Below are 27262 nucleotides of genomic sequence, written 5' to 3'. Positions count from 1 at the left end.
TTTTTTAATTGCTCAGAATAACACTGTACAGCAAAGGAGGGTGGGGATTTCTGAGGTAGCGGAAAATGTTCAGTAGAACAGGACAGGAAAATGTTAGCTGCAATTCTTTGAGTAGGCTGCCGTAGTGAGCTACCTGACACTGGTGGGACTCAGAGTCATGTCCTGTGGTGATTCTGAAGACTTCTAGCGGGGACAGGAAAGGTGTTCTTTGTCTGCCAGGGTTTTTGTTTGTTTGCTCTCAGGTGCAGGGGTGGAGTGGAGGGGATGACATCACTTCAAAAGCTTTCATTGAGTTTCACTACAGACAGGAGAGGGACATCCCTGCCAGGGTTTCTACACTGTCATGGTGGGGCCTGTCGGGCAAACTTAATGCAGCTGCTGATAACAATGTCCAGGACAGTGTACCTTGCAAACTTGATAGTTGTTTTCTGCTCTACAAAACGCTTCTCAGACATCTGGCTAGCAAATGCTGTGTTTCTTGGGATACAGCCCTAGTGCTGATTTCACCTGCTCTAAGATGAGTTCTTGCCCTCATGTCCAGTATTAGAATTGTATTCAACCTGAGTTGAAGTGTTACAAGATAGTTCTCTTTTGAGTTCTGTTCAAGTGCAGACCAAAAACCAATGTGAAAAGCAGCTGCCCATTTCTTCATTGCTTTGTTACTTCTCATCCACCATGAGATTGTAATGCTGATTTAGTGTCCTGTCTGAAATAACTCTTGCAGATGAAGCTCTTCTAATTATGTATTTTCTTTTTATTTGGGAAAGTAAATGCTACAATCAAGCCATTTAGTTATTTTAAGCTGTTGTATAATATGTTGAAGCTGAAGGTTTAATATATTTAAATAAAAAAGCTAACCAAACAGGAATCGTTCTTCCTCTGAAAATGATGATAAGTGGCCCTAACCCTTACTTTTTCCTTTGCAATGGGAAGTACAAATAGAATGCAATTTGGAAAAAAAAACCAGCAGAGTTAGTGATCTCTGGTGACTAAGTGTGCTCAGGCTTGTTTTCCACACCCCTTCCACTCGCTTGATGTCATACTGTTTTTGTCCCTCTCTAGCTCATTGACACCATTGCCTCAGAAATCGGAGAACTGAAACAGGAGATGGTACAGACAGATCTCACAGTGGAAGATGAATCTGCTGATTTGCGAAGGTGATTAAAATGCTTATTTTCATAGTTCCTGGAAGTGTACCATGACAGGAATATTTTCATTATGCTCTTTTCTTGGCATATATCCAAGCAATATTTCATATTGCTCTCTTCTCTTGCTTATATCCTAACACTTCTATGCTAACAACTTAGCGGGTGTAAATAATCTTGCTCTCAATTCAAGGAATTCTCATTTGTGTGGGAGGAGTGCCCAGAGGAGTGCCACAGTTGTTCTGTGTATTTGCCCTAGAATCTTCTAAAGGCAACTGAACTGGGCTTCTACTTCCTCGTTACAAACCTTAGATACCAATGCATGTCTATAAAACAGGAAACAAACTACTACTGTTATTGTTATTGTCATTGTCTTTAGCAATGAGCTTTGCGTTCACACTGTAAAGACTGAAAATGTCCATTGCTTCGTGTGGCTGTGTGAAGATTTAGCATGCAATAACCTGATTCATTTTTGCTCTTAGATTGGGATGTAAAATAGTGGCTGTTATGAGCTGATGTTTTTGTGGGTTTATGTGTTTAAATTCACTTATATATGAGTATATTGCACATTTAAAAAAATTAACTATATGGAGCAATTTCCATATCCTTAAAATTATTTGAGATGCATATTACAGTGCAGATAGAAGTTCTGGCTTTTTAGAATAGATCATGCAATGTAGATATGGACTGTGGACACTTGTAATGTTAAACTTAAAAGTTTAAGTGGGCACAGTGGAACCCCAGCATTTTGGCTTTGCTACAGCTGTTGTGCTTGATTGGTAATGTCCAATAAATTGACATCTGGAGGCTATTTGATATTTTAATCGTGTTAACAAGCAAAGACATTTTTGTACTTATTGTTGAAATATTTGTTTCAAGAGGAAAGCAACTAGTGCAATCATTTTATTATCTGACTGAACAGTCTGGGTCAGCTCTGCAGCTGGTGCATTTTGTTCTTTAAGGCAGTGAATTAATGAAATGAATAATAGTTTGTTATTTAGAATCACATCCATATTTTGTAGCTTTTTTTTCCTCCTGTCTAGAAATACTTTCAAAATGTGCTAAAACTTACTACCTATTTACGTTATGTAAATAAAACATTGAGCAGCACCTTTTACGCCCAAGTTGTAAAGAACATAAGGCAGCTGAACTAATAAAGTCCTTGGCTATGCCTCTGCTTGCACATTATTCAAGTTTAAAAGGTTTTGAAAGCACTGTTCTTTTACAGGGACAGAAAGGATACTTCCTGCATTTCAGTGGATTCAGCTGATTAATTTCAATGATCATTAGCTAATTTGCTGTTACGAAAAGGCTTCTTGTATCTTTGAATATGCCATATGCATGAAAGACTAAGTTCTGCTAGTTCTAAAATCTTGGTGGAAACAGAAGTCAAGTAAATCTCCCCGTTTTACAGATTCGGGAATTTTTTTTCATGTATTTTTTTTAATGGATTTTTTTAAAAATTGGATTTGTTAATTTTGAGTGCAAAATAATTTTTTATTAACAAGTTTAATTAAAACTATCATAAAAAAGCAAAGGATGCAATTTCCATAACAACTTAACTGAATTTGATTTCATATTGAAGTAATAGCTATCCAATTAAAAAAATAAGTATTTTCTGTCACTTTTAAGATCATAAATGTAAAATATGAAATCTGAATAAATGAAGCAGGGTTGTTTTTTTATATGACTACAGAAATCTGAATTGTGTGTTTCTGTGTAAGGAAAAAGTGTTACCAAAGTTGGTATAAATGATATTTATATCAGTTGTGCACTGATTTCTTTTGTTTCTGTAGAACTAGAGAGCAAGATTCCCAAGATTCCTCCTGCAGCTTATTCCCTTCCTGCTCTTGTTACCGTGACAGAATCAAGGGCAGAACTTTGCTCCTACCTTGTATTGTGCACTGAACAGCCCCCCTGCTTGTGTTTTCCTTGTTTCTCCATAAGTTATTAACTTCACTAGTTGTCTTCTGTGTCTTGCATGGTGAATTGCTTCTGTTATTGTTGGCAGGTATCTAAGAATCTTTTCCTCAGCAGCTTTTCCCTTCAGCTGTAATGGGATGGGTAAGAAGGTGATAGTCCAGCTATTGAGAAGTGGAGTTTAGTTTCCACAGTTTAGCTTTTACGAAGTTAGAGCAGGAGGTGTGGATAGGATTTGAGAGACCAAAAAAAAAATTGCTGCGATGAGCAGGAGGGCAGGAGCATTTGCTTCACAGATCCATGACTGAGGTGGGTGTTACAGCCCTGTGGGTATGCAAGAGTATCATCCTGGTTACAGGCATCAACCTGTACCTTGTTCTTTTTGCTCTGAGCTGAGTCTCATTGAGATACACCACAGCATGGCTTATCTTGGGAGTTACCTCTGTTTACTGTCCCACATGCTTATGGATTTCTCCAAATCTAAGGAAACTTGCATGAATTGTGTATTTTCTTTAATTCACTGTGAGTTGTGTTGAAATTCTTCTCCCACTGGAGAGGAGCCAGTGTGGTATCCCTGCACTGAAGTTCTCAATCCGTGGAAGCTGCTTTGTTTTGGTTTTGAGTTTCATGTGACCTAGTCAGATTGTCTTTTATTGTGAGTCACTGTAAAAAAAACAATAAACCAAAAAGCCCAATCCCCAAAATAAAACCAGGAGTAATTGTTGCATAATATGCAACATGTTTTTCTAGCATTTAGGTTACAGCAACTTCTTACCTGTATGCTTGAATTTGTCAGATGACTGTGAGAAATACAAATGGTTCTTCTTTCCATGCTGTTGTTTCTAAAGAAGTTACATATGTCCCAGTCCCAAATAATTCTACAGTCATCAACAAATTTCAAGAACTCCTATGTGTCAAGGTTTGACTGCAGGTGTAGTGCCTGGATCATTAATTAAATAATTTCAAGAATAAAAACCAAATTCAGACTATGATGCTCAGCAGTGCCAGGCCACTGCAAAACAGACTGATGGACCTTTGACTGCATTGACCTCCAGGACCTTGGGAAGTGGCTTCTCATCGGCTTTATGTGGCTTGCTAAGTGTTTTTTTCCAAGCTATGCTTTTGCCAGAGTTCAGGTCTGTTTTTTCTCTTTGCCTCTTTCTTTATTAGTTGGGTGGGAAGTAATTTTTTTTAGGTGTTTCTCAGTACTAGTTTACCTTCCCGCAGATTGCAGTAACATACTGATCCAGCTGAAGTACATCAGGGTCATTTGAACTGATAGTGTTTAGGAGTGTCAAAGTCTCATCATGATCAGATACTCATAATCTTTGACTTATTTCTTAAGGGAGCTGAAGAAGCTGCAACAAAGAGTTGCATGGGTGTCCAGGTCAGTAAGATGTGGGCTCACAGGCTGCATTCCTCCTCAGATCTCAGCATGTAGGAGGGATTGTACATATCAATATCTGGCTATTCCAGAAACCCATCAGCTCCCTATTAAAATCAATCTTCCCATTCAAAATGTTTGATAACATCAATCTGACCATACCAAAGAGGAGCACGGTGACCCTGTACACGTGCAAACTCTCCCACACTTTGATTGTTTCCCAGTAGCATACAGTGCCAGTCCTTATAGCTGATACCAGTCGCACACTTTCCTTTGCATGTGATGTAACTTTCTTTTGTAGGAAAAAAGGTTTTCCTTCTCATCCATGTTTTCCTCTGCAACATGTTTAGTTTCCAACTCTTGACCGAGAAATGGAAATAACTTCTCCACAGTGTCAGTGGATAACTTGCACTTTGCCACAGGTATCTTTGGTTTGAAATGTTACTATCTGGCTCCAAGGGTGGGTGGGAAGTTTCTGAGCAATATCTTACTGGTGCTACAGCATGTGAAAACACTTCTGTGATTCGTGACTTTGTGGAGATTCATACATTACAACACTAAGTTCTGCTGGGACGGTGGTAGAAAGGGGAACCCAGGATTCCTGTGGTGGCAGTTTCAGAGCCCTGTCATAACTGAGATAAGCAATACTTCCCTTCTGCACATGACATGTTGCTGTGTATTTTGTGCCCCTAGAAGGCATATTGACAGTCACTAACAGCTTTTGACTGAAGGAAAAGTCATCTGCACGTTAGATGACTTGCAAATCTAAAAGGCATCATGTAATAAATAAGCAGAGAAAGGAACAAAAAACTGGAGAGGCACATGGGCAATCTGGTAGTGATAACTGATGCAAGTAATGAAAAGTCTGAATTATTGTGTCTGTTCTTATCTGATAATTCAGTGAAAGTTCTCTACCCCACTTACTTTCCTCTCTAGCCCTGTCCAGTGGTGCTGCAAAGTTGCTGACCACAGGTAGAAAATTGCATTTTGCGTTTGTTCTGTTTGGTTTGTTTTTTGTTGTTTTTGTTATTGGGGTTTTTTTTGTTGTTTGTTGGTTGGCTTCTAAGTATTGCTTTGGGGTTGGGTTTTTTGGAGGAGAGGATTTTTATCTGTTTGTTTCCAAGTGTTCAGTGCTGCTGTGCTTCTGAAGTTAACAACTTTCCCTAAGTACAGTAAGTGGCATAATAAGGGTGGTGATTGCTGTTAATTGTGCTGCTGCCTGTAAAGTACAAAGTTTGGAAGAGCTCTGTGAGAGTTTGCACTGGGGAAATGAAGCTGTGTTGCCTTCTGTTGCTCAGGGCCTCCTCTCTCTTCAGAAAGGGTCTGTAGGGTGATCGCAGCCTCTGAGCCCAACATCTTTGTGAGTCAGATCCTGAGCTTGAAGGTTGGGTTTTGTCTGTGCTCAAATACACAGGAAACAGAGCGTTCTGTAGGGATTTCTAGCTCTGGAAGAATCACAGCATGTACTTCTAGGTAAAAAAAAAAATTGAACCAGCAACACACATGCAATGGTACTGGGTGTTCTGTATCATCTGAGTGATGGCAAAGATTTGCATAACATGAGAAATTCTTGAAGCGTTCAATTTATTTGCATTTCTAATGCACAAGTATCTGTAGCTTCCAAGAACATTCATTAATGAATGCAGCAGTAACTTTAGCTGCCCTGTCCCCCCCCAAAATTTTAATCTTACATTAGTTTGCCACATTCGCACTTAGCTTAGCCTTTATTCCTCAAATAGGAGTTGATCCAGAGCCAAAGGAATCAGGTGCATAGATATACAATTCCATGCTTCTGATCATGGGAAGTGTAGTACTAAAATGTAAGGCTAGGACCTTTCATGGGAGAACAGTAAATATTTAGAGAATTCAGAGGATGGACCATAAAAAATTACCACCACTTAGGGTGATTTCTTAATGAAGCTGTGACTTAAAGGTGGTTGTTTGGGGGATTTAACAATTTTTTTCTACTTTTTTTTTTTTTTCTTCCTTTTTCTCTTTATTGAGAGACTGGCAGCTCTTTAGCAGAGGGGAACAAAGATGGACATGCAGCTGTGAAGGTGACAGTGCTGGTGTAGCAGAGACAGTTGTCTGGAGATAAAACGAAGTGAGATTAGTTTGTGGGCTTCTGTTGTGAAAATAATCCCTGCAAGCAAACAGAAAGTGCTTGTGTTCGATGCACTGATCACCAGCAGTATCGGAGTATTGAACATTTTTCTGGCCAGCAGGACAGAGGAAGATTTCTGTGGGTTGCAGCTTTTTCAGTCTATTTGGGAATAAAATCTGAATTGCATCAGTACCTTTTAATAGAAGTTTTTCAAATGTGAATGATACAAAGGAAGGAGGTGAAATGTTTGATCAATCATATATGCATATACACCTGAATTTGAAGGGATTGATGAATTTCAACTAGCTAATGGAGGAATGCAGAGGTTTATCTTAAGTTAGCTGTTAAATTGAGGACAAGTGAAAGAAAGAAATCTTACGGATTAGAGATTTTTTTCCTGTATACTAATTATACAAAATCTCAGTAGGAGAAATACCAGTCCAAGGTGTCAGCAGAGCCATTAACTCTGTTTACTGAACTCAGTGATTGTTAATAGGAGATAAGTATGTCTAAATTATTTTTTGTATAATTTGTCCCAGGCTAATAAAGGACATGGATAATGTCTCTCCTGAGAAAAATGATGTAAAAAGCTGCCCCCGGGACTCTGGATATGACAGCCTATCCAACAAGCTAAGCATATTGGACAAGCTTCTCCATACTCATCCTGTGTGGCTGCAACTTGGGCTGAATGATGCTGAAGCTGTGGAAATTCTGCAGGCTCAGCCTCCTGGGGTAAGAAATTACACTCCCAATTTATTTGATGCAAGTTTTAAGAAAACAAAACCCAAAGCCAACAACAAGAAAAAACAACTCAAACAATGAATCGACCATCATTTCACCCTCATTTCTCTGTGGTTTGGATAATCCAAGTGAGCTTCCTGAGTGCTTGGCAGCTGGACCAGTTGGACTGTGACCCATTACCTGCTCTGATACATTGGGAGACTAGTTTGGCATCCTCTGGGGCTGAGAACTAGACTGCTACAGTTAGAGCTCCAAAACTCGACCTTGCCAGACAGGGCTGCACATAGCAGCTGTATTTGCCCCCACAATGAGAAGCAATAGATAAATGGGAGACGTCAGCATTTTATCCTTCAGTGGTGCCTGCATCAAAGGTGCTGTGATGGAAACCAGGCCTGGTCTGGTTGGGTGAGGCTGATGGAATGTTTCTAGGGCTGACTCAACTCTGGTGCAGGGGATTGCAGGAATGGGCCAGTGGGACGCAGGAGCACGCCACCATCAGTCTCCTTCAGACTCTGCAGCTTGACTCAAGGCTTGGGATGTGCTGTGTGTTAAACTGGAGAGCTCAGAGGAGGTCATAGTGGAGTCGGTGTCAAGTGTCTGTGTCATACAAGTATGAGAAGCTTTTCTAAATGTTTTGCTGCCGTTCTACACCAAGCTGTAGAACCTGTTGCCGTAGCAACTGAGTAAAAGTATGAGATGTTTGATACAGATCAGAGACCGAGTTGTTCTAGGTCCTTTTGTCTATAATCTGTCTGCTGAAGTATCTGTGAGGAAGCTAAAACTATGTCCTTTTGCCCTCTTGACAACAGGTATTTCTGGTTAGAAAATCTGCACAACTGCAGAAGAAAGTCATCTCTCTGCGTCTGCCTGGTGACCGTGGGCCCTGCCTGAAAGAATTTGCAATAAAAGAAAGCACGTACAGTAAGTTGCGAGTTGTGTACTACTCAGTTACTTGTTACCTTGTATGAGACAGGAACACCCTGCACTGGTGGTACCTGCAGGCACGCACATCCCGGTGCTCTCTGCGGAGGCTCTGCAAGGGGGGCAGCCTGGAGAAGAGGAGATATACAAAAATGCTTAAGTCTGTGCTGAACACAGCTGGAATATTTCTTTTGTGTACCTGGCTGAATCCAGGATTCTTTGATGGTTACGGGTAATTACCCTCTTCTGCAATCCTGTCTGCTGTCAATGGACTGTCGTTGGATTTCCTTGTACTCAGGGGACTGCTTTTGGATGCAATTCTCTCATGAGCTTTCTCTGTCTACAAATTTAGGTGTGGTGTTTCAGATTTATTTTTTTTTTTTAATGTAATAACTAGCTGGATTTTCATCATTCAGAACCATTTCTGACACAAGATCAGTAACTTTTCATTTTGAATTCCAGCTATACTTGTTTCCTGATTTCTAATGGAAATAAGCAAAAGTTAAGAGTTCTGGTTAGTTTCAAAATGATACTGCACTCCTCTCTTAAGAGAGAGGGTGTGAAAAATAGGCTCGAGATACAGGAATGAAAAAAGGAAGCTATTGTTGATAAGTGTATAACATGCCAAAGCTGCAAGTGGTTTGTTTTAACAAGAAAGTGAATACTGGAGAAAATCAGCAACTATCTAATTTAAACTGCCCTGAAGCAGAGGGTCTGTGGTTAACTTCTATTTTTATTAATAAATTGAGATACTGTTAGTTTAGGGTTTTTTTCCTTTTTATATCTCCCTTCACTGCCTTAACAAAAAGTTAATTCTATGTGTCTGGCTTTGGTTCCAGTTACAAATAAGGCATGTCAAAGAGAAGAGAAAGCTATCAGTGGTAGTTGATCTAAGTGTGATCTAAGACTGTGTTTGTAGGCTTGTTGTACTAATGAATTCCCTCTTTCCCATCAAGAAAATAAAAGAGTAATACATTGTAAAGTTTTGCTCATGAAAGACCACCAGGGGGAAGTATGTACTGATGATTTTACTCAGCATTCATAGGTGAGGTTTTCACAGAATCAGAGAGAGCCTAATGTGTGGTGGCAATCACTTCTATGTCATTATTACTGTGAACAAGTATTTATATCAATTGGAAATAATGCTATGGAGCAGGAAGAAAATGAAAAGCATTGCTCATCTCTTCCTCCCCCATTGTGCAAGGCAATGGCACAAAGCAGAACTGTCTGATTTTTTTAAAGGTGATTTCAGGTTAAATGCTTTTTTTAAAGTGAATGAAAAAATGTTTACGTGCTGACACATCTAGGGAGCAGACAGTTAAATGGGATGGAATGCAAAAGGAGAAAATAGGAGATTTAAAACTAGTTTTATTAGTACACTGGGCAAACAGAGCCTCAGTTATTGATTTATCATCTAGTAGCAAAATACTGTACAATTCTAATCACACTTTGATCTGTTTCCCAGGAATTAGGCCAAATATTACGAATGCAAAATAAACCTGCCACCAGGACTATGTGTGCAATACTGTATATTGTTGAAAACGCCTTTACCAGAGACGTACTCCTCCACCCTCTTAAACAAACAGTAGTTAGTTTGATGCTGCAAACTTACTGCAAAAATCTTGAGGGGTTTTTTATTAAGTTTTTCTAAACAATGGTGGATAGGTGGGTGATTCTTTCCTTCTTGCAACTTTCTTCACAGCTTTTTCCCTGGAGGGGTCTGGAATAAGTTTTGCTGATTTATTCAGGCTCATTGCTTTCTACTGTATTAGCAGGTAAGATTGTGTTATATGCTGAGTCACTCATTCAAAATGTGTTTTCTGCCTATGACAGAGCAGCACCAGAACATCCTAGCTTGGAAATTTTTAGGTAGCTACCAAGTAGCCATTTCAGTTTTTCTTCTGAGAACTGTAATTAAGATTTGAGAGCAATCAACAGTGTATCCAGAAAATAAGAAGCTTTGTTGAAGGGTTAAGGGCAGATAGCATTTCTGCATCTCAATGGTAGGCTTGTAGAAGAGGAGGTATAAAAGCTTCTTCTATAATGGGAGAAAATATTGCATGACGGTGGAAAAGAGTCTAAAAAGAGTCATGGGAACTTGACTGCTATTTCACTTCACACCTCTTTTCAATGTAAAGGAGCCCTGGGGCTGGTTGTATTTTCACTGTGTGCTGTATGTTTAAGGCTCCTGCTACCTGCCACAGCTCAAGAAGAAAATAAGAATTAGAGCTTAGCCACTGCCAGTGTTGAAAACAAATTCTTGTAAAGCCATGGATGTTATGAAAACCATAACTGTTTTTCTGTTTTACAACAGGGATGTGCTTCCATTCACCCTGAAGTTGCCTCATGCTATTGCTGCAGCAAAGACAGAAGCCAAACTTGAAGAGATTGCTCAGCTTGGACTGAGTAAGTAGTTTTCTATATAGATTTCATTTCCTGTAGCATTGTTGTGAGACTGAATAAACAGTCTGTATCACTAAATAGTTCGTATTGGTCAGTGATGATACAGATACCATTTAGAAAAGCAGCTTCTCTTACTGAGAAGGCCAAACCTTGTACTTACCAAATAGTGACCATGGTGCTCTTTAGTCCTCATGTTCCTTCTGTGATATTTTTGTTAGTGCCATTTCCTCCCCTTCTCTTCCTTCTCTGAGCAGTCCTTGAGCAAAGCGAGCCTTACAGTCCCAAGACAGATGTTTGAGGTAACTTCTCCTCCAAGGGCTGACATGGGCTGCAGTTGCAGGAGAGTGTACTAACTGAGGCTTGGTGTTAATAAAACTTCTGTTCAGATTGACATACAATCTTAGAATGGTGACTTTTTGAGATTAGTGGCTCAATGCAGTTGCTCATTAATAAAAGGAGAAGGGTAAAGATAGCATCTACAGAATGCATCCATGTGCATTGGTTTGATGAAATTTTTAAAATAACAAAAGTAAATGCATGGACATGTCCTTGCATCTCTTGATGCTACTGCTGACCAAATACAGGCTCATTGCAAAATGTACCTTGAGCTTGCAGGAGATGCAAAGCCTGGTGGGATTTGAAACATGGCCTTCACCCAGATGAATTGTTGAGCAACTTCTGCCAAGTGCTGAATGGCTTTATTTCCTTTTGCAGGAAGGCAGAGCTGACTGTCAGCAGTCTTTGTCCCAGCAGATTTTTGAATCATCTTTGGTTAAAAAATCTCCATGTTAGCATGAGGCTCTCTGGAACTATTTGGTGGAACCTGTAGAGAGGCAAGAATTACACTGCTTTGCATTTTGTTTTGCTGCACCAGTTAAGGGATTTTTTTTTTTTTTTTTAGAGAGGAGACAAAAGTATGGATTTTCTTGTGAATTGAGGCAAACACAGAGCTGTTGATTAAGTGAATGTTTGGAAGTGGGGAAAAAAAAGGTCTGATTGAGACACAATGCAGTAAAGACAGTCTCCCAATGACACCTGGATGCCTTAAAGTAAAATTAGGCAAGTTTCTCCACAGGAGTGGTTTTGTTGAGCAAGCTCTTCAGACTAACCGCACTGTCCTTGTTCTCAGTACCCCAGAGCACCACGGCCCGCTTGCTGTAGAGTTGATCTTGCTCTTGAACAGTCTCTGTCTACGTTGTGTGTGTTGTTTCTTTAAGCTAACGTATGAGAAAGCTGAGGAGACAGATGGATCAGTGTCTTACTGTGTGGTTGGTGTATTTGGGATAAGTTATCTTGTATACACTAGGTTAAAATCACAGTGTCTGTGAGCAAAAATGAGACAAGGAAGCTGAGTTTTTAATGGAGTTTTAGGTGCAAAAGAGTACACCAAGAAGTCACCCCTTCAACACCATGGACTCAAGAAGTGCCTACCAAATCCAGAGAGCCCTTCCTGTTAAGTGTGAGCTTTCCTTAAGCAACACACAGTCACAGAACACCCTGATCTGAACACAGAGGCTGGTAGCTCACGTCAGAGCTCTGGTATACCATAGGCTCAGGGGGAGAACTGCACAAGGCAGGTCAACGGTGTGAAGCCCAGGAAACCACATCAGGAAGAGCTGAGGATAAAAGTTTCAAGGCTGCTGCCAACCTGTAAGGTTTCCTGTGCTGAACGTAAGATTTCTCTCTTAGTCTCTCTTGTGTTTTACCTGCAGCAGCACTTAGATCATGTGTGTTTTCAGCAGCCCACATGCCAGGCACACTGGCCAGTCTGCTGAGGAATCTGCAGGCAGGAAGTGGAGTCACAGAGCTGGAAAAAACTCAGCAGTACTGCATGACTACATAGAGAAATATGTTGGTGCCAACATATGTTCTCTGGCAGCTGGTTTTGTCCAGGGGCCGTTTCCTGCCTCCAGCCCCATGGGCAAGATGTGACTGTGACAGACCCTGTTGTGAAGAGCTGGACATTCACACAGTGAGGCCCAGATATCTCTGCTCAAGAGCCCAGTTGAGGCATCATGACACTACTGCATAAGGGGCCATATCAAGATTAGCAAATTGTAGCAAATTTGGTATTCTTCCTTTGTTTCAGTCTGATTCCTGTCCTCAAGGGCTTGTCTGTTTTCAGCCTTCATACTTTCAGGAGCTGATGGGCTTTGCCATTAGCTCAGTTTCACAAACATGCTGCCACTGGGCTGGGACAAGTGTGGAGGCTGCAGCTGAAACTTGCTGCTTTAGCACAGGTTTTCCACACTTTTGGTGTGGGACTGCACATTCAGTATGTTCATGTGTTGCTGAGTGTCTAAAACTTTAGGCAGATTGTGTCACCATCAGCAGAGGCAGGGCTGCAGGCCAGTGCTCTTAAAGGGATGCCAACTTTTGGTCTGCATAGCTAAAGGTTATGTGTGTCCACCACAGCAAAAGGAGAGTTGTCTTGTCTTTTCATGTGTAGTTTCATTTGTTCACTATAAAAAAAAAGAAACCAGAATTTTTGTTGAGTTTCCATAAGTGGCCATTAGCTGGTGTAAATCAGCCTGACTGCTGTCTCTAATGGAGAGAGATTATTCATACCAGATTAGGAGTGTCATCTTATTTCTCCTGAGTGAGATGTTAGTGAGTAGTTCATGTTCATTTTGGTCTCAAGACAGTAAGAATTACTTTGTTACAGTCTTCATTCCTGTCTTTAATTTGCAGTTCATTTTTAAGCTCAGTTTAATGGGCTGACATCAGGCTACACTATTGATAAAAATGAGTAGGAGCAGCCCAGGGTGTGCAACATGGAGTTATGTCTGGTGGTACTTTGAGAGGTTCACTGGAAGTTATCCCTCCCTCCCCTCCCCAGAATTAATAAAAGATTGTCAAAATTTCTTAATGCTTGAAGAGAGTGATGTTGAGCTGCATGTTATGAAAGCTGCCTGCATACTGGTTTGCATTCTTATATTAACGCAATGATTGTTTTCAGACTTCTGGAGCTCCCTGGTGAACAGCAGCCCCCAGGATCCCTCACCTCCCCACAGGCCTCTGCCTCTGGACGGTGCCTGTAAGGACTCACGCCAGCTCTGCCTTATAAATGGAGTGCATTCTATACAAACCAGAACGCCTTCAGAGCTGGAGTGCAGCCAGACCAATGGAGCACTGTGTTTCATTAATCCCCTCTTCTTGAAAGTGCACAGCCAGGATGTCAGTGGAAGTCTGAAAAGGCCAAGCCCAAGAGCTCAAGAGACGAATGGCACAGCCAGGCCTCGCTCCCCCCCACCCCGGCCACCGCCTCCTTCTATTAATAGCATCCTCACAAGTCCGCAGCTTTCCAGGACTGTAAAGCAAGTGAGCATGCCAGAAACAGTCAACCATAAGAAAGAGAGAGGCTTGGATTTGCTGCAGGGTAAATCAGCCCCTATTCCGCCCCCCCGGCTGAAGAAGCAGGCTGGCTGCTCGGAGACAGAAGGCAGCACAGGGGCCGTGGGGGTGTCTCAGCCTGGCCACAGATCGGTGCCTGTGCCTGAAGCCGCTGTTGTTCCAGGTGAAACCCTGTCTGAGCCGGCTCCAGCAGCTGCCAAAAAGACTGCAGCTACCAGCTCTGAGTCACACATACCGTGGAATGGAGGCAGGCAGAGGCTGAGCGACATGAGCATTTCCACCTCCTCATCTGACTCTCTCGACTTGGACAGGGGCATGCCGCTTTTCAGCTATGAGGGGGACACCAACAGCAGCCTGGAGGATTTTGAGGGGGAAAGTGACCAAGAGAGCATGGCACCCCCTCTGAAGCCCAAGAAGAAAAGAAACAGTTCGTTTGTTCTCCCCAAGATTGTGAAATCCCAGCTACGAAAAGTCAGTGGAGTTTTCAGTTCCTTCATGACCCCTGAAAAGAGGATGATTAAGAAAATTGCAGAGATGTCCCGGGACAAACGCACTTATTTTGGGTGCCTAGTGCAGGACTATGTCAGCTTTCTCCAGGAAAACAAGGAGTGCCATGTTTCCAGCACTGATATGCTTCAAACGATTCGGCAGTTCATGACCCAAGTCAAGAACTATTTGTCGCAAAGCTCCGAACTTGATCCCCCAATCGAATCATTGATTCCTGAGGATCAAATAGGTAAGAAATGCTGTCCTGTGTTTTGGGGGAAGGTGAAAATATGTAATCTGTGTTTACGGTGGTAATCTTTGTGCCTGTTCGGAAAGTTGGGGCTGACTTTGCTAGCAGAATCAAGCCACTGAGAATTGGAGTTGTAAAACAAAACAGAACCCCACCATACTCCCAGTCACTCTAGCAACTCAGAATTGTGCTAAAAACCTGTTCATAAAAAGTTATCCTTAAAATAGCTGCAGTGTGGATTTTACCTGTGGTTTTTTTTTCTGCTGTACTGTTAACAATACAGAATTCTGTAGTTGCTGGCACTCAAGTATTTTTCCATGAATTGGTCTGAAACAGCTCTCAATCCTTGCACCAAAACTGTGTCAATTTTAACCATATAGGTTGTAGCCATGAAAATGGAATTTATTTGAAACCAGTTAAGATCAGAGAGACATTCTATAGCAACTTTTGAAATAAATCTCGTTTTTCCAAACATTCTAACTAACTCCTTGCAGACCTGCCCTGTCCCTATACTTCAAGCTAAATAAAAAGATGTGTAAGAGTTTTAAAAAACAAAACGTGTGCAAGGGAGAGAAGGGGTTGCTAACCTCAGGTTTTCTGTAACTCTCTGTTGCATACACATATTTATAAATGGTTGCAGATGAGCTATATGTTTGATTACATATTTTAACAGAGACTTAGGTATCCACAAAAGTGAAATCATTGTTGCTGCATAAAAACTTACTGCCCCTCTATCTTGCTGAGTCTGAGCAGTATTTGTGTTAAGAGCCTATGAGCCAGATCTGGGAGGTTAACAGCCCTCAGGGCAGAATACTTTCCTTGTGAGCTCACTTTGGTCCTAATTTGGTTGTTTTTCTTCTGTATCCTTGTGTCACAACAGTTGGCTTGGTGCAAAATGGGCAGATAGTTCTTTCTCTGGGACTATATTTTATGTTGACATTTCTGTCTGTCCTTGAACAAGAGGAAGTATTCTCCTGAAACCTAGGCTTTATTTATACAAAGTCAAGCAGAAGTAACAACCACTGTTAGAGTAAATACATCAGTAGGAAGAGTGTCCTTGAAATCAAGACTCTTTCAAAGGCATGTAAAGTTCTCACTGGAATAATAAATAATATGTGGGTGTTATGTGCAAGAAAAAAAATGGCCAATTGTGCAGTGCAAGTGCTTTTTTGTCCAGATTTCTGCAGAATACTGGCTATTTGGCAAAGAAATACAGATCTAGTTTGCTTCTAATTTGTGAAAGCTTGGTTTGAGTTGTAGTTTTAATTTTAAGGGTGTGGTTTAATCAGACTGGCAAAATGCTGTCTGTTTTCAAATGTGTTAGTAGCATAAGCTGTGAAATGTAATAACTAAACTACTTTGGTTTTCTTCAGCAACAGGAAGTCCAGCTTTGATCATGTGATTAAGTGCAATTAATTAATAGAGTGAGATAGTTTAAACACAGGATGAACTTGATTTTGAATCATCTGCTGCCTATGGCTTGAGCCTGCAAACAACCACAGTGGATCAGGAGTATCTGATGCTGCTGATCTAAGCAGATAACTATGTGACAGCAAGATTTAGTCATCCCTATAGAGAAATTTTTATGATTTAGCCCTGCCTACTACCCACAGTTTTGCTTGACTATTTTGGTAGGGAATGGCAGCCTGAACATGAACTTTGTGAGCATTTATCCTCTCTTGTCAGTTTACACTTTGGTGCTCTGCAGGATTTTCCTTTCTACACATCAGCCCAGGGCTGGCTGTGTGCTCCTCCTTTCTCTTCAGGGTGTGCTGTCCCATGGTGCTTAATGAAGCCCTTGGTGTCTGTGACTTTCTCCTGTGTCTGCGTTACTGACCTTGGTGATAGCATAGCTTTCCATGTAGAGCTAACTGTGTCAGAGACTCCTGCAAGCTTCCGTGGGAGATCTTTTTAAGTTTCCCAGACAGGGGGCATATCAAATTCTTTAACTTCTGCCAAATAATCAGGAGAATGTGCATCAGCATTTCAGATTATTCCCAACAGGTGCCTCCTAATCTTAGCTCTGCAGGCTGTTAACCCCTCCTGGAACAGTGGGGTCAGTGGTGGGACAGAATCAAATCTAAGGCACATGGCTTTTTGTTGTGGAAGGATGAATGCAAAGTGTTGGGGTTTTTTTAAGTCATTTACACCTGAAGATGTATCCATGAAACAGAGACCCGGGGTGCCCAGAGGAGATCCTGATAGTCCAAGGCTGCTTGAATAGCAAATGGTTAGGAGTTTTTGTTTGTGTTTCTTCTTTTCCTGGCTGTGAACAGAAGAGAGTCAAGTTGACTGTTGTTTCTTCACCAGGTGATCTAACACCTGAACAGCTTCAGTCTTGGTGCCCAAATCTGGTCCTAGCTCAAGAAATGATGGTTTCAATAATTTGTTGATAGGTATTAACATGGAAAGGTGCCTGAACAATACTGCCTGTTGTTTGCTTTGGTATTTCTAATGCATAATGAATTTTTTTAATGTTGAATATTGAGAGGCTTGGAGAGAACCTGTTGGTCCCTTCCTAGCAGGACAAACCTTGTGGCGGGGACTCGGGTCTGGATGGAGGAGCAGCATGGAGTCCATTCCCACCAGAGCAATTGTGCCATCACACTTAGGGAGGCTTCTTTGGGCAGTGCTTTTGCCGTTGTATTCCTCTGCTTTACTTCTCTTCCTACAAGAGTTTATCATGTTAGCTTTAGAGTTCTCTCCCACTTAAGAAGGTAACTTCAAACCTGGTCTCTAAAGGACTGGTGGTTCCCAGTCCCACCCCCACCATGATAAAACACATGTGAATTTTGTATGTGAACTCTGTTTCGTCATGCAAATTTTTAGTGAAAATACTGAACAGACTAAAGCCCAGGGCTGACCCCCATGGTACCTCTTTTCAGATACCTATCCTGTTGGAACAGTCAACCATTGATAATTGGGCTCTCAGTGCAGTATTTTGTTCACCCACTGTATTGTAATTACAGCAAGATAGTATTTCCTGTGTTTGCTTGTAGAAAAGTTGCATGAAATAGGGTTATGGGTGTTTAAAAGGTTAAGATACAGACCACTCCTTCCTCCCCTTGTCTTCACTGATCCAGTTATCTTCTTAAAGGCATTGGAATGGCATGCCACTGTTTCTTCTTGAAAAATTCATGCTATCTTTTAGAACTGTATTACTTTTACATTTGTTTTGTTTTCTTGTCACCCTATCCCGTTGTTCATCATGATACTTTCTGATGTTGAGGCTGACCAACACATCCTCCCGTTCTCCTCCTTTCACTACAGGAGCGGGAGGATAGGTCAAGTAAGAGGCACAAGTGGTAAAAGCACTGAGCAGAGGCAGAGGATTTGTTTCTCCCTTTCCCAACCATCCCTTTGATTTACTTTGTGACTTATTCCCTACTCTTTTATTAGTTTTTTAACTGAAGATGTGTTTACCACACAACTGTGGTGTGAGTTTTAATTAACCCACAGCTAATTAAAGCAAAATTGAGCACAGATAGTTCTGTGATTCGTTGGTGTACTTTATGTAGGTAAAATGAGGTAGAGATTATCTTAGAGACCTTTTTTCCCTAGTGGCTCAACTTTTGCCATCACTGCCTGTCCATTGCACACCTCAGGCCTACCTGCAGGTTATCAAGGAATGTGGGTTGAGCAAGGTCTTTCAAGTCTTACCCCTTTTGAGGAGATGCCCTTGTCTGCACCATGGACTAGGCATGTGTCACTGTAGATACTACCAAGAACCGGACATGTGGCCATCCTGACATGAGCCGTCTTTAGATCTGCATCAGTCATACCAGTCTATGAACACACACAAGATATCAGGAAAATTCAAAACAAAGCCAACAGAGTTCAGTCAGGTAGCTTGCACATACACACCTTGGCGTTCCTACGCAGCCTTCTGCTTTCAGCCTTCCAGACAGTGCTACTGGTGCTCAGTCTCTTACTGAGCCTTTCTTTTACTGATGAATGGTTTGGCCATTGTAGATCATAAACAGGGCTTGTGTGTCAATTCAGTAACTGGAATCTGAAAGGTAATCTCAGTGGAACAACAACAGCTGGTAACAGGTAACTGACAGCCCAGAAAAGGTGAGAGCATTCCTGCAGTTTCAGACAGTAAGGTTTGTAAAGAGGCTGCATAAGGACATTGGATATGAGTAATATGTTGTCCTCTCTGGATACAGTCTTTTGTGGTTTGCAGCAAAACAAAATAGCATGTCAGCACAGGATACAGATGTGTTTCCACAAGTCACAATGAAACTAGCTGGCTGGCTTTTACAATTCATTTATCAAAGCATTTCCAGTTCCCATTTTGAGGCTAGAAACTAATTATAAGAATCATTTCAGGAACACTACATCATGCTCAGCTCAAATAAGATTCAGTTTAAAAAAAAAATTAAATTTGAATGGTGTCTGTTTTAGTTTTGGGCTATTAAGCATTCTTGGATGATATTTGAGAACACTTCATGTATGCTGAAGTAAACAGGATTTTTTTTTTTTTTTTTGCCCATTTTTATCTGAGAAATATACAAAGCTGTTAATGCAAAAGTTAAATACTCAGTTCACAACTTAAGGTGCTAATTTGCCTGGGGGGCCCTCTGATAATTTTTTTGTGGTCATTAGAAGTTCAACTGTGAAAGCTGCTGCTTGCTGGGAATTGTTTTATGGGGTGATATTCAGAAACACCTTTCTCTGAAAGGTGTCAATGACAGCAGTTCAGAAAAAAAGGAAATAGTTAATCACAAACATGCTTATAGATGTCTTGTGACTCTGAGTGTTGGTCTAGGACGCAGATCATATGAAAGCTGTCCTCCCATGCTTTAATGATAACTATTTATTTCTGTAAATATACATTTATATTGTTTTTTGATAATTAGGATACATGAATACAAATGGGTGTTATTATTGACTATTAAAAAAAGAAGTCCAGTCTTTATCAGTTTTGGTATGTTGTTGGTCTTACCAGCTAGGTAAGAGTTTGCCACTTACTAGTTTGAGGGCAGAACTTTGTGGTTATGTCTGTACCAATAATTCATAACAGAGAAGAAAAGATAGTGTGGTATTTTGGGTTTGGTTGGTTGATTTTGGTTTTGTTTGGTTGATTTGGCTTTTGTTTAAACAACAACACAAACCTAGGACATACTGTCCTACCTTAGTCACTTCCTCATTTGCTGGGTACTTCTGTGCAAATGTGCTGCATTAAAATGAGTTTTCTCTTGGTCTGTATTTACTGCACAGAGGCAGCTAGTTGGAATCACAGCTATATGTCCTTTAATTCATTTGTTTTATATTAACTGTAATAGAGTTCTTGTAGCCTCGAGAGGAGCTACTTCTGCAGCTCCTTCCATACTCATACTGCAGGCAGCAGCTGAGCCAACTCCAGTCTGGAGCCCATAGGGATCATCCACAGACACAGTGTGAGTTTTCCAGTCTCATATTCCAGGCTATGAGCTCCCTCATTATCAGACCAAGGGCTCCGTGGATCCAGGTTGAATTAATTACAATTTTTTGAGTCTCTTGTGACCAAATCTGGTGGTGACCCTGCTTTGTTGAGCTTGAAGGATGGCTGACACCAGCTTTTCATGTGCAGAACGTACAGTGGAAGCTTGTGGTAGTTAGAATTTCATGGGGATACAGAGTTCTGTTGCCTAATGTAATGTTTGGCAGCACCCACTGCTTTAATTTTGACTTAAACAAGACCAGACCATTGGAATGCAAACTGCAGTGCTGTTCCGCTTATAAGCAAAGCGGAGGGGTTTTTTGCTATTTAAAAAACTGAACACGCAGTAGAAATAAATAAAATCTGCTGAATTTAAAAAAAAAAAACAACACCAAAACAAACCCCCAAAAACCCAACCAACCAAAAAAAAAATCACTGTCAGTGAAACTAGGTAGGAAATATGTGTACCTTCTAGAAATTTAGCTAGTTGACACACTGTGGGTGAGATTTGTGGATTTTTCTTGGTGGAAAAATATTTCTGCCCCATTAGCCCTGAGGACTGGCAAGGAGGGGCAGCTCCTGTTGCTGCACAGAAGGCTGATTCTCTGCTTTTCTGACTGGGTTTGGTAGTGCTGTTGGTGGCAATTGTGGGGTTCTGCCAATCACAAAAGGTAAGATCAGTCACTTGAAATGTTGTGTCTTGTGAAGTTGGTGGCTCTGATCCGGCGGAAAGCTGGATCCACCCTTCATGCCATGCCACAGGCCATCAAGAACACGTGTCAGACTGGTTGTGCTTTAGTGATAGCCATAAGGGAAATGTAGAAAACCAGAGCAGCAAGCAAATGCTGCTCCTCACCTTCCTTCTTTCTCCCTTACAGCAGCTTTTGCAGTCTCCATTGTGAGAGAGAGCCCAGATGCCTTTAAAGCATCCAGGAATGAAACAGACACTGCTTTGCCACATCCCCCCTTTTCCCCCTCATCAGGGCCTCAGGAGGGGAAAATAGCAAGAGAAGCTGCAGAAGGCCCAGCAGGATTGGGATGAGGGAGATGGGAGCTCCCAATGGAGTTGGGCGTTTGGGAATTGCATGCCAGACAGAGTAAACACTACATATGAAGCAAAGGCACCATAAGAGGTGTGTGTGAAGGGCATATTTGTATGGGAAAGACAGGTATGAATACCCAAAAGGAAAAATGACTGAACACAAAGATAAAATAAATGGAAACATAAAGCAAAAGCAAGAAAAGAGAAGTGGGTAATATTTGTTTGGAGGGTGCGTGGGGGTGTGTGTGTAAATACCAAGCCTTAGAAATAGTTTGTAATAGAAAAAAAAGGGGGGCAGGGAGGCATGGGAGAAAAAAGGCAGTGGTCTGAGAAAAATGCAAGAGCGGGCATAGAACCTGGAAGGGACATGAGGGTTAATGAAACTTTATTAAGTCACGACTAATAGTAGAAATATCTATTGCTAGCTTTTATAAATCTGGGATCTGGCAGTGACACAGTCTCTCTTCTTTCTGCTCTTGATCCCTGTGTTCATCTTGGACACCTGCCTGTTTTCGTTCTGGTCCTGCTCCCTGCCATCAGGGTGTTGGTGCAGTGGCCGGGCTGAAGGGTCCTCAGTTTGATTTGTGCTTGTTGGGAGTTCACTCTAGTGCAAATAATTGGTGTAAACTATTTATTAATATAAGCTATGTTGCCATAGGAATGCTGAGTGGGAGAGGAAATTAGCTTATAAAGTAAAGGTTTGCAGAGAAAATGTTTAGCAAAGAGTTCTCGCTGTTGATGTGGTCCATACTTTGAAAATGGAAAATGACTGTTAAGGAAAAACTTGAGTAGAACAAGAATAAACCCCCCCTAAATTAGTGGTTACTGTGCCACATGCACGCTATTGCCAAACAAAGAACTTCAAACTTGATGACAAAGCTGTATATAAGCTTGCGTGATGAAATCCAAAGCTGGACAAACACAGCTTGGTTTTCATTTATAGTTTAAAGCGCATAATCTGTCCAACTTCATAAAGATCTTGAGAAAGATGAGCCAAGTTTTAGGAGACCTTGGCTGAGTTATAGTTTCTGATGGAAACTATGCACAAAAAGGATGGGCTCTCATGCCAAAGCAAACAAAAGCTATGATTTTGACTGTTTTGCTTCAAGTTTGCCTAAGCCTAAGCTTAAAGTAAAATAAAACTTATATTTCTGACCAACAAAATTAAAAGTGCAGACAGTTTGCTTTTTTTTCCTTATTTTATCTTTTCTGGGGAAAATAGTCTGTAGTCTATCTGGGGGGGGGAGGGGTGTGTTGTATTTACCACATTGCTGTAAAAATGAAATGGAATACAGACCCTGCTCTGCCATTTGTTTTCTTGTTAACAAACATCTGGAAACTCACTTGCATAATAGTAAATAGGCCTTGGCAAGGAGGTTGTGCTCTACAATGTCTCTTTTGGGACTGATTATATTCATACTAGCTCTGCTTTAGAGGAGGAAGTCAGCTGGACTTGTGTTTTCCCATTGCAGATGTTGTCCTGGAGAAGGCCATGCATAAGTGCATTCTGAAGCCGTTGAAGGGCCATATTGAAGTGATGTTGAAAGAGTTCCACACCGCAGATGGATCTTGGAAGCAGCTAAAGGAAAACCTGCAGCTGGTGAGGCAGAGGAATCCTCAGGAACTGGGTGTGTTTGTTCCAACACCAGACTTTGTGGACGTTGAAAAGATTAAAGTCAAGTTCATGACAATGCAAAAAATGTATTCACCTGAAAAGAAAGTCATGCTGCTGCTGAGAGTTTGCAAATTGATTTACACTGTTATGGAGAATAACTCAGGTACGGTGCTTCTTGTTATTCAAGTTAACTGATATTACGAACTTTCAGTGGAGGAAATTAGACCATCCAATTCTGCAGATACATCTCCTTCTGGAGCTCTCATAGCATCTCCTTGGTCTTTTAAGAGGGATTTTTCCTCTCTGCTTTCTATTTCTGCTGTACATCTAACAAATTCAATGTGAAGCAGAGTTGTGAGGCAGCTTAAGAAAGCCAGCTTTACTTAACTGCAGGCTTTTGAAGTTGGCTGTCAGAGTGTCCTGTGAGTCTTGAATTTGACACTGGTTCTAAATGAGCATTTTTCTGGAAATTGTAATAGAGGAAACACCCTGTATTTAGCTACAGTAATTCAATGGCTTGTGTGCAATATTACAGCTACAAGGGCTCTGTGTTAATAATGGGTGGAGGAAAGCAGCCTCTTTTCCAGTGTTTTTGGCTTGCTGTGCCTCTGAATGTTCTCATTTGGACACTTTCTTTTTTGTTTTTGGAACAGAAATAACATCTATTTCTACACTGTAGCAAGAGTCCAAAAGTGTCCTTGAAACCTAGATAATGAAATGGAGCTACAGTGGCATAATTAAAATGCTGTGCTGGATGGCATGAATTCATAGGTGCAGCTCTCTTGCCTGAAGTCTTACCATACACTGCTGTGGTAGGTCACAAGTTAAGGTGAAGCAATGCTGATGGCAGTGGGAGTTTTTTTCTCCAAAGCATGTATTTTCCCCAGACTGTGTCCAGAGAAGAGCCACTAAAATGCTCAGAGGGCTGGAGCACCTCTCCTGTGAAGACAGGCTGAGGAAGTTGGGGTTGTTCAGCCTAGAGGAGGCTGAGCCTAGAGGTGACCTTATAGCAGCTTTCCAATATCTGAAGGGGGCCTAAAGAAATCTGGGGTAGGGCTTTTGATGGGTACAAGGGGAAGTGGTTTGAAGCTTGAAGAGGGGAGATTTAGGTTAGACATTAGGAAAAAATTCTTTCCTGTGAGGGTGGTGAGACCTGGAACAGATTGCCCAGGGAAGTTGTGGCTGTCCCTTCCTTGGAAGTGTTCAAGGCCAGGCTGGATGGGGCCTTGAGCAACCTGATCTAGGGGGGGTGTCCCTGCCCATGCAGTGGGCTTGGAACTAGAGGGTCTTTAAGGTCCCTTTCAACCCAAACCATTCCATGATTCTATGATAATCCGCTGCAGGTGGTTGGCAGTGTTCTTTTTAAATAAGCATTGAATGTGCATCTGGGTCCAGTGCTGATTAGGATGCCTACTTTCTTTTAAGATTTGAGATGAATGGTGAAAGCTTGTGACTGTTTTAAGACCTCTGGGCATTTTTACAAGATTTGGGTCTAAGCTCCTGCTCAGTTTATTATTTCTGTGCAAAATCCTGCATTTTAAAATGGATATAGGAATTTTGACCTGAAGTGTTATACACTGCTTTCTCTGTATTGCCTTATCACAGAATGCTGGAAGGGATCTCCGGACATCATTTAGTCCAACACCCCTGCCAGAGCAGGTTCACCTAGAGTAGGTTGCATGGGATGGCGTCCAGGTGGGTTTTGAACACCTCCAGAGACGGAGACTCCACCACCTCACTGGGCATCCTGTTCCAGTTCTCTGTTATCCTTACAGTAATGCAGTAAATTTTTTCCTTATGTTTTGTTTGAATCTCCCGTGTTGCAGTTTGTGACCCTTGTCCTGTCACTAGACACGGCTTATCACACAGTTTCCAACATGCAGAAGAAAAATGTTGAGAGGCTGCTGCTGGTTAACTGTTATCCTAAGGGGCTTGGGCTAAGATCACAGAATCACAGAATTGATGCTGAGCCAAGATATATGGCAAATCCTCCTTGGGTTCTCTTGTTTTGTCATGTGAAGCTTATATAACATGGCACTGAGTCAGTGAGTATCTGCTTGTACATGTACTCTCAGCCAGACACCTGGAGGGGTATGCCTTAGCTTGCTGTAGCTGTCTGTCAGCCCTCCAGTCACCTGGAGTTTCACCAAAGTTTAAGTTGGCTCCCCTGACCAGTTCTGCAGTGAGCATGGTTTGGCCAGATCCAGAAACTTGGCTACCTAGTATTTTCTAAACAGAAAGTTTAAATGCAATTAAAGTGCCAGGAGCAGGGGCAGACACAGCTGGGTGCAGAAGGTCTCTGTGTGCCAGCTGGGTGCTGCCAGCAATGAAGTGCAGGTAGAGGTAAGACCAGGCTGGCATAGCAGCTGTTCCTGAGTTAACCAGGAACCTGAGCTGGTTCTACCTGAGCTGGTAGAATCAAAAAATCATTAAGGTTGGAAAAGGTCTTTAAGATCATCAAGTCCAACCATCAACCCAACACCAGCAGTCAACTAAACCATGTCCTTAAGTGCGACGCTCATACTTTTTTTTTAACATCTCCAAGGACGGTGACTCCACCACTTCCCTGGGCAGCCTGTCTGCCCACTCTTTACAGAAAGAAATTTTTCCTAATTCTAAATCTCCCCTGGCATAACTTGAGTCCATTTTCTTTTGTCCTATCACTGGTTACGTGTGAGACAAGACTTGACCACCCCCACCTCACTAGGTCCTCCTTTCCAGGTAGTTGTAGAGAGCAGTAAGGCCTCCTCTCAGACTTTTCTTCTGTAGACTAGACAATCCTAATTCCCACAGCTGCTCCTTTTAAGACTTGTGCTCCAGACTCTTCATTGCTCTTCTCTGGACACTCTCCAGCAACTCAATGACCTTCTTATAGCGAGGGGCCCAACACAGTATTGGAGTTATGGCCTCACCAGTGCCAAGTACAGGGGAATAGTTACCTTCCAAGCTGCTAATGTGAGCCCAGTCTTTAAATTCCCTTGCATGCCTCAAGGTGTGCGTCATCAGATTTGTTCTTGTTATGAGTATAGGATGAGGCTGGTGTTGGTCTCCTGTTCAGCAGGTGTCAGATGACACTCTTTGCTGTACACTGGTAACAGGAGGTTCTAGAGTAATGCAAATGTGCTGGTCAATGAAGGCAGCAAAGTAAATATTTCCTTTCAGACACTGACACTGGTAAAAGGCTGTGGTTTGTCTAATACTGTGTGTTCCCTTAACTCAGGGAGGTTGTATGGAGCTGATGACTTCTTGCCTGTGTTGACATACGTACTTGCCCAGTGTGACATGCTGGAGCTGGATATTGAAATTGAATACATGATGGAGTTGCTGGATCCATCTCTGCTGCATGGAGAAGGTAATATTAGAAGTAATTAAAGGACATGGGAAGCAGTAATTCTTTCTCATAGTATAGTTGCTGTTAACCTTCTTTGAGTAGGCATCGTGACTTGGCAAGCAAAAACATACGCTGTGCAGGTGCCAAATGTGGTTATCCTTCTGCTCTTGAAAATCTTCTGAGTGTGTTTATAGAGCCACAGCATTCAATTAAAATGTGAGATATACAGTGGGACTTGGGTCAGGTGCTTTGTAATAGCATCTGGGGGAATTCTTTACTGGGGAAGTGATTTTGAGAATATTGCCCCCCTTCACAACCTTTGCTTCTTCCCAGTATTTTCTTCTAACAAAGTGTTGTTATGAGCCTTAGGAATCTGTTTCTTAAGGCACTCTTGAATGATGGCTGAAGTCCACTAGAAGCAAGAAAGTCCCCCTCCTTTCTGTTTTCACTGTGGTATTTTTAACAAAGAGGTGTTCTGCAAGCCCTTGGTAGGCCTCAGAGTCTGCTGGGTCTTGAGAAAGTTTAAAGGTTCTTGTGACCAAGCTTAGCTATGAGCTTGAATGCATGTGTATGTTTCCCATTCCTGCTGTCTCCTGGCTTGCTGAAGTTGCTGTATTCTCTTCCATGCTGGTATGCATGAGAGAACTGTGTCAGGATTCCTCCCGTTTGGCACCAGTGTGTTCCTCTCTTTGTGTACAGAGCATCCTCTAGTGCATTGTTTAGGAACCTTAGCACAGAAATACTTGCCGTGAGGCTGGAGATCATTAACATGCTTGAAAGGCAGAAATGTTTACTGGATTATTAAGTCATGTTGGTTTTAATGCAGCAAAAGAAATCCATTCAATAACTGGCTGTCATTGGCAGCAGCTGAACTGTACTGTGCAGGAAAAATTTTTTAATACTTTAGGGTTGTGCAGTTCAAACATTCAGTATGTCTCGTGGGTCAGGCATGTGTTTCATGTATTATGTTGCAAAGCTAAAGGCCAAAATGATGCTAGCACTAACACAGAAAATACTGCTGTGAGCATTAAATGCATCTTTGAATGACTCCATGAATAGACTGTGCTTTCTATGAATAGGACACTCGCTAAAATAGTTTACTTAAAAAAAAAAGAGACAAATAAATGACAGCATGTCTTTT

At 41.6% G+C, this 27262-nt stretch overlaps 1 protein-coding gene across 10 annotated transcripts in view; it reads left to right on the top strand.

Moving 5' to 3' along the window:
• Nucleotides 1-27262, top strand: part of LOC139793865 (sodium/potassium/calcium exchanger 3-like) — a 208531-nt gene that overhangs the window by 176072 nt on the left and 5197 nt on the right. For 7 of the 10 annotated variants that reach the window (XM_071738730.1, XM_071738729.1, XM_071738731.1 and 4 more), the window contains 8 exons: nucleotides 1063-1157; nucleotides 7093-7285; nucleotides 8104-8215; nucleotides 9918-9990; nucleotides 10530-10621; nucleotides 13578-14708; nucleotides 22648-22953; nucleotides 26011-26142. In XM_071738730.1, the coding sequence (XP_071594831.1) occupies nucleotides 1063-1157; nucleotides 7093-7285; nucleotides 8104-8215; nucleotides 9918-9990; nucleotides 10530-10621; nucleotides 13578-14708; nucleotides 22648-22953; nucleotides 26011-26142 (2134 nt within the window). Of the gene's footprint in view, nucleotides 1-1062; nucleotides 1158-4748; nucleotides 4872-5385; nucleotides 5422-7092; nucleotides 7286-8103; nucleotides 8216-9917; nucleotides 9991-10529; nucleotides 10622-13577; nucleotides 14709-22647; nucleotides 22954-26010; nucleotides 26143-27262 lie in introns of those variants that run through there. The other 3 variants (XM_071738737.1, XM_071738736.1, XM_071738738.1) reach the window with 3 other exon arrangements.

Source organism: Heliangelus exortis, chromosome 3 (genome assembly GCF_036169615.1).
Source record: "Heliangelus exortis chromosome 3, bHelExo1.hap1, whole genome shotgun sequence".
Taxonomy (NCBI): domain Eukaryota; kingdom Metazoa; phylum Chordata; class Aves; order Apodiformes; family Trochilidae; genus Heliangelus; species Heliangelus exortis.
Note: the sequence above shows the minus strand (reverse complement) of the source record. Positions and strands in the feature narration are given on the sequence as shown.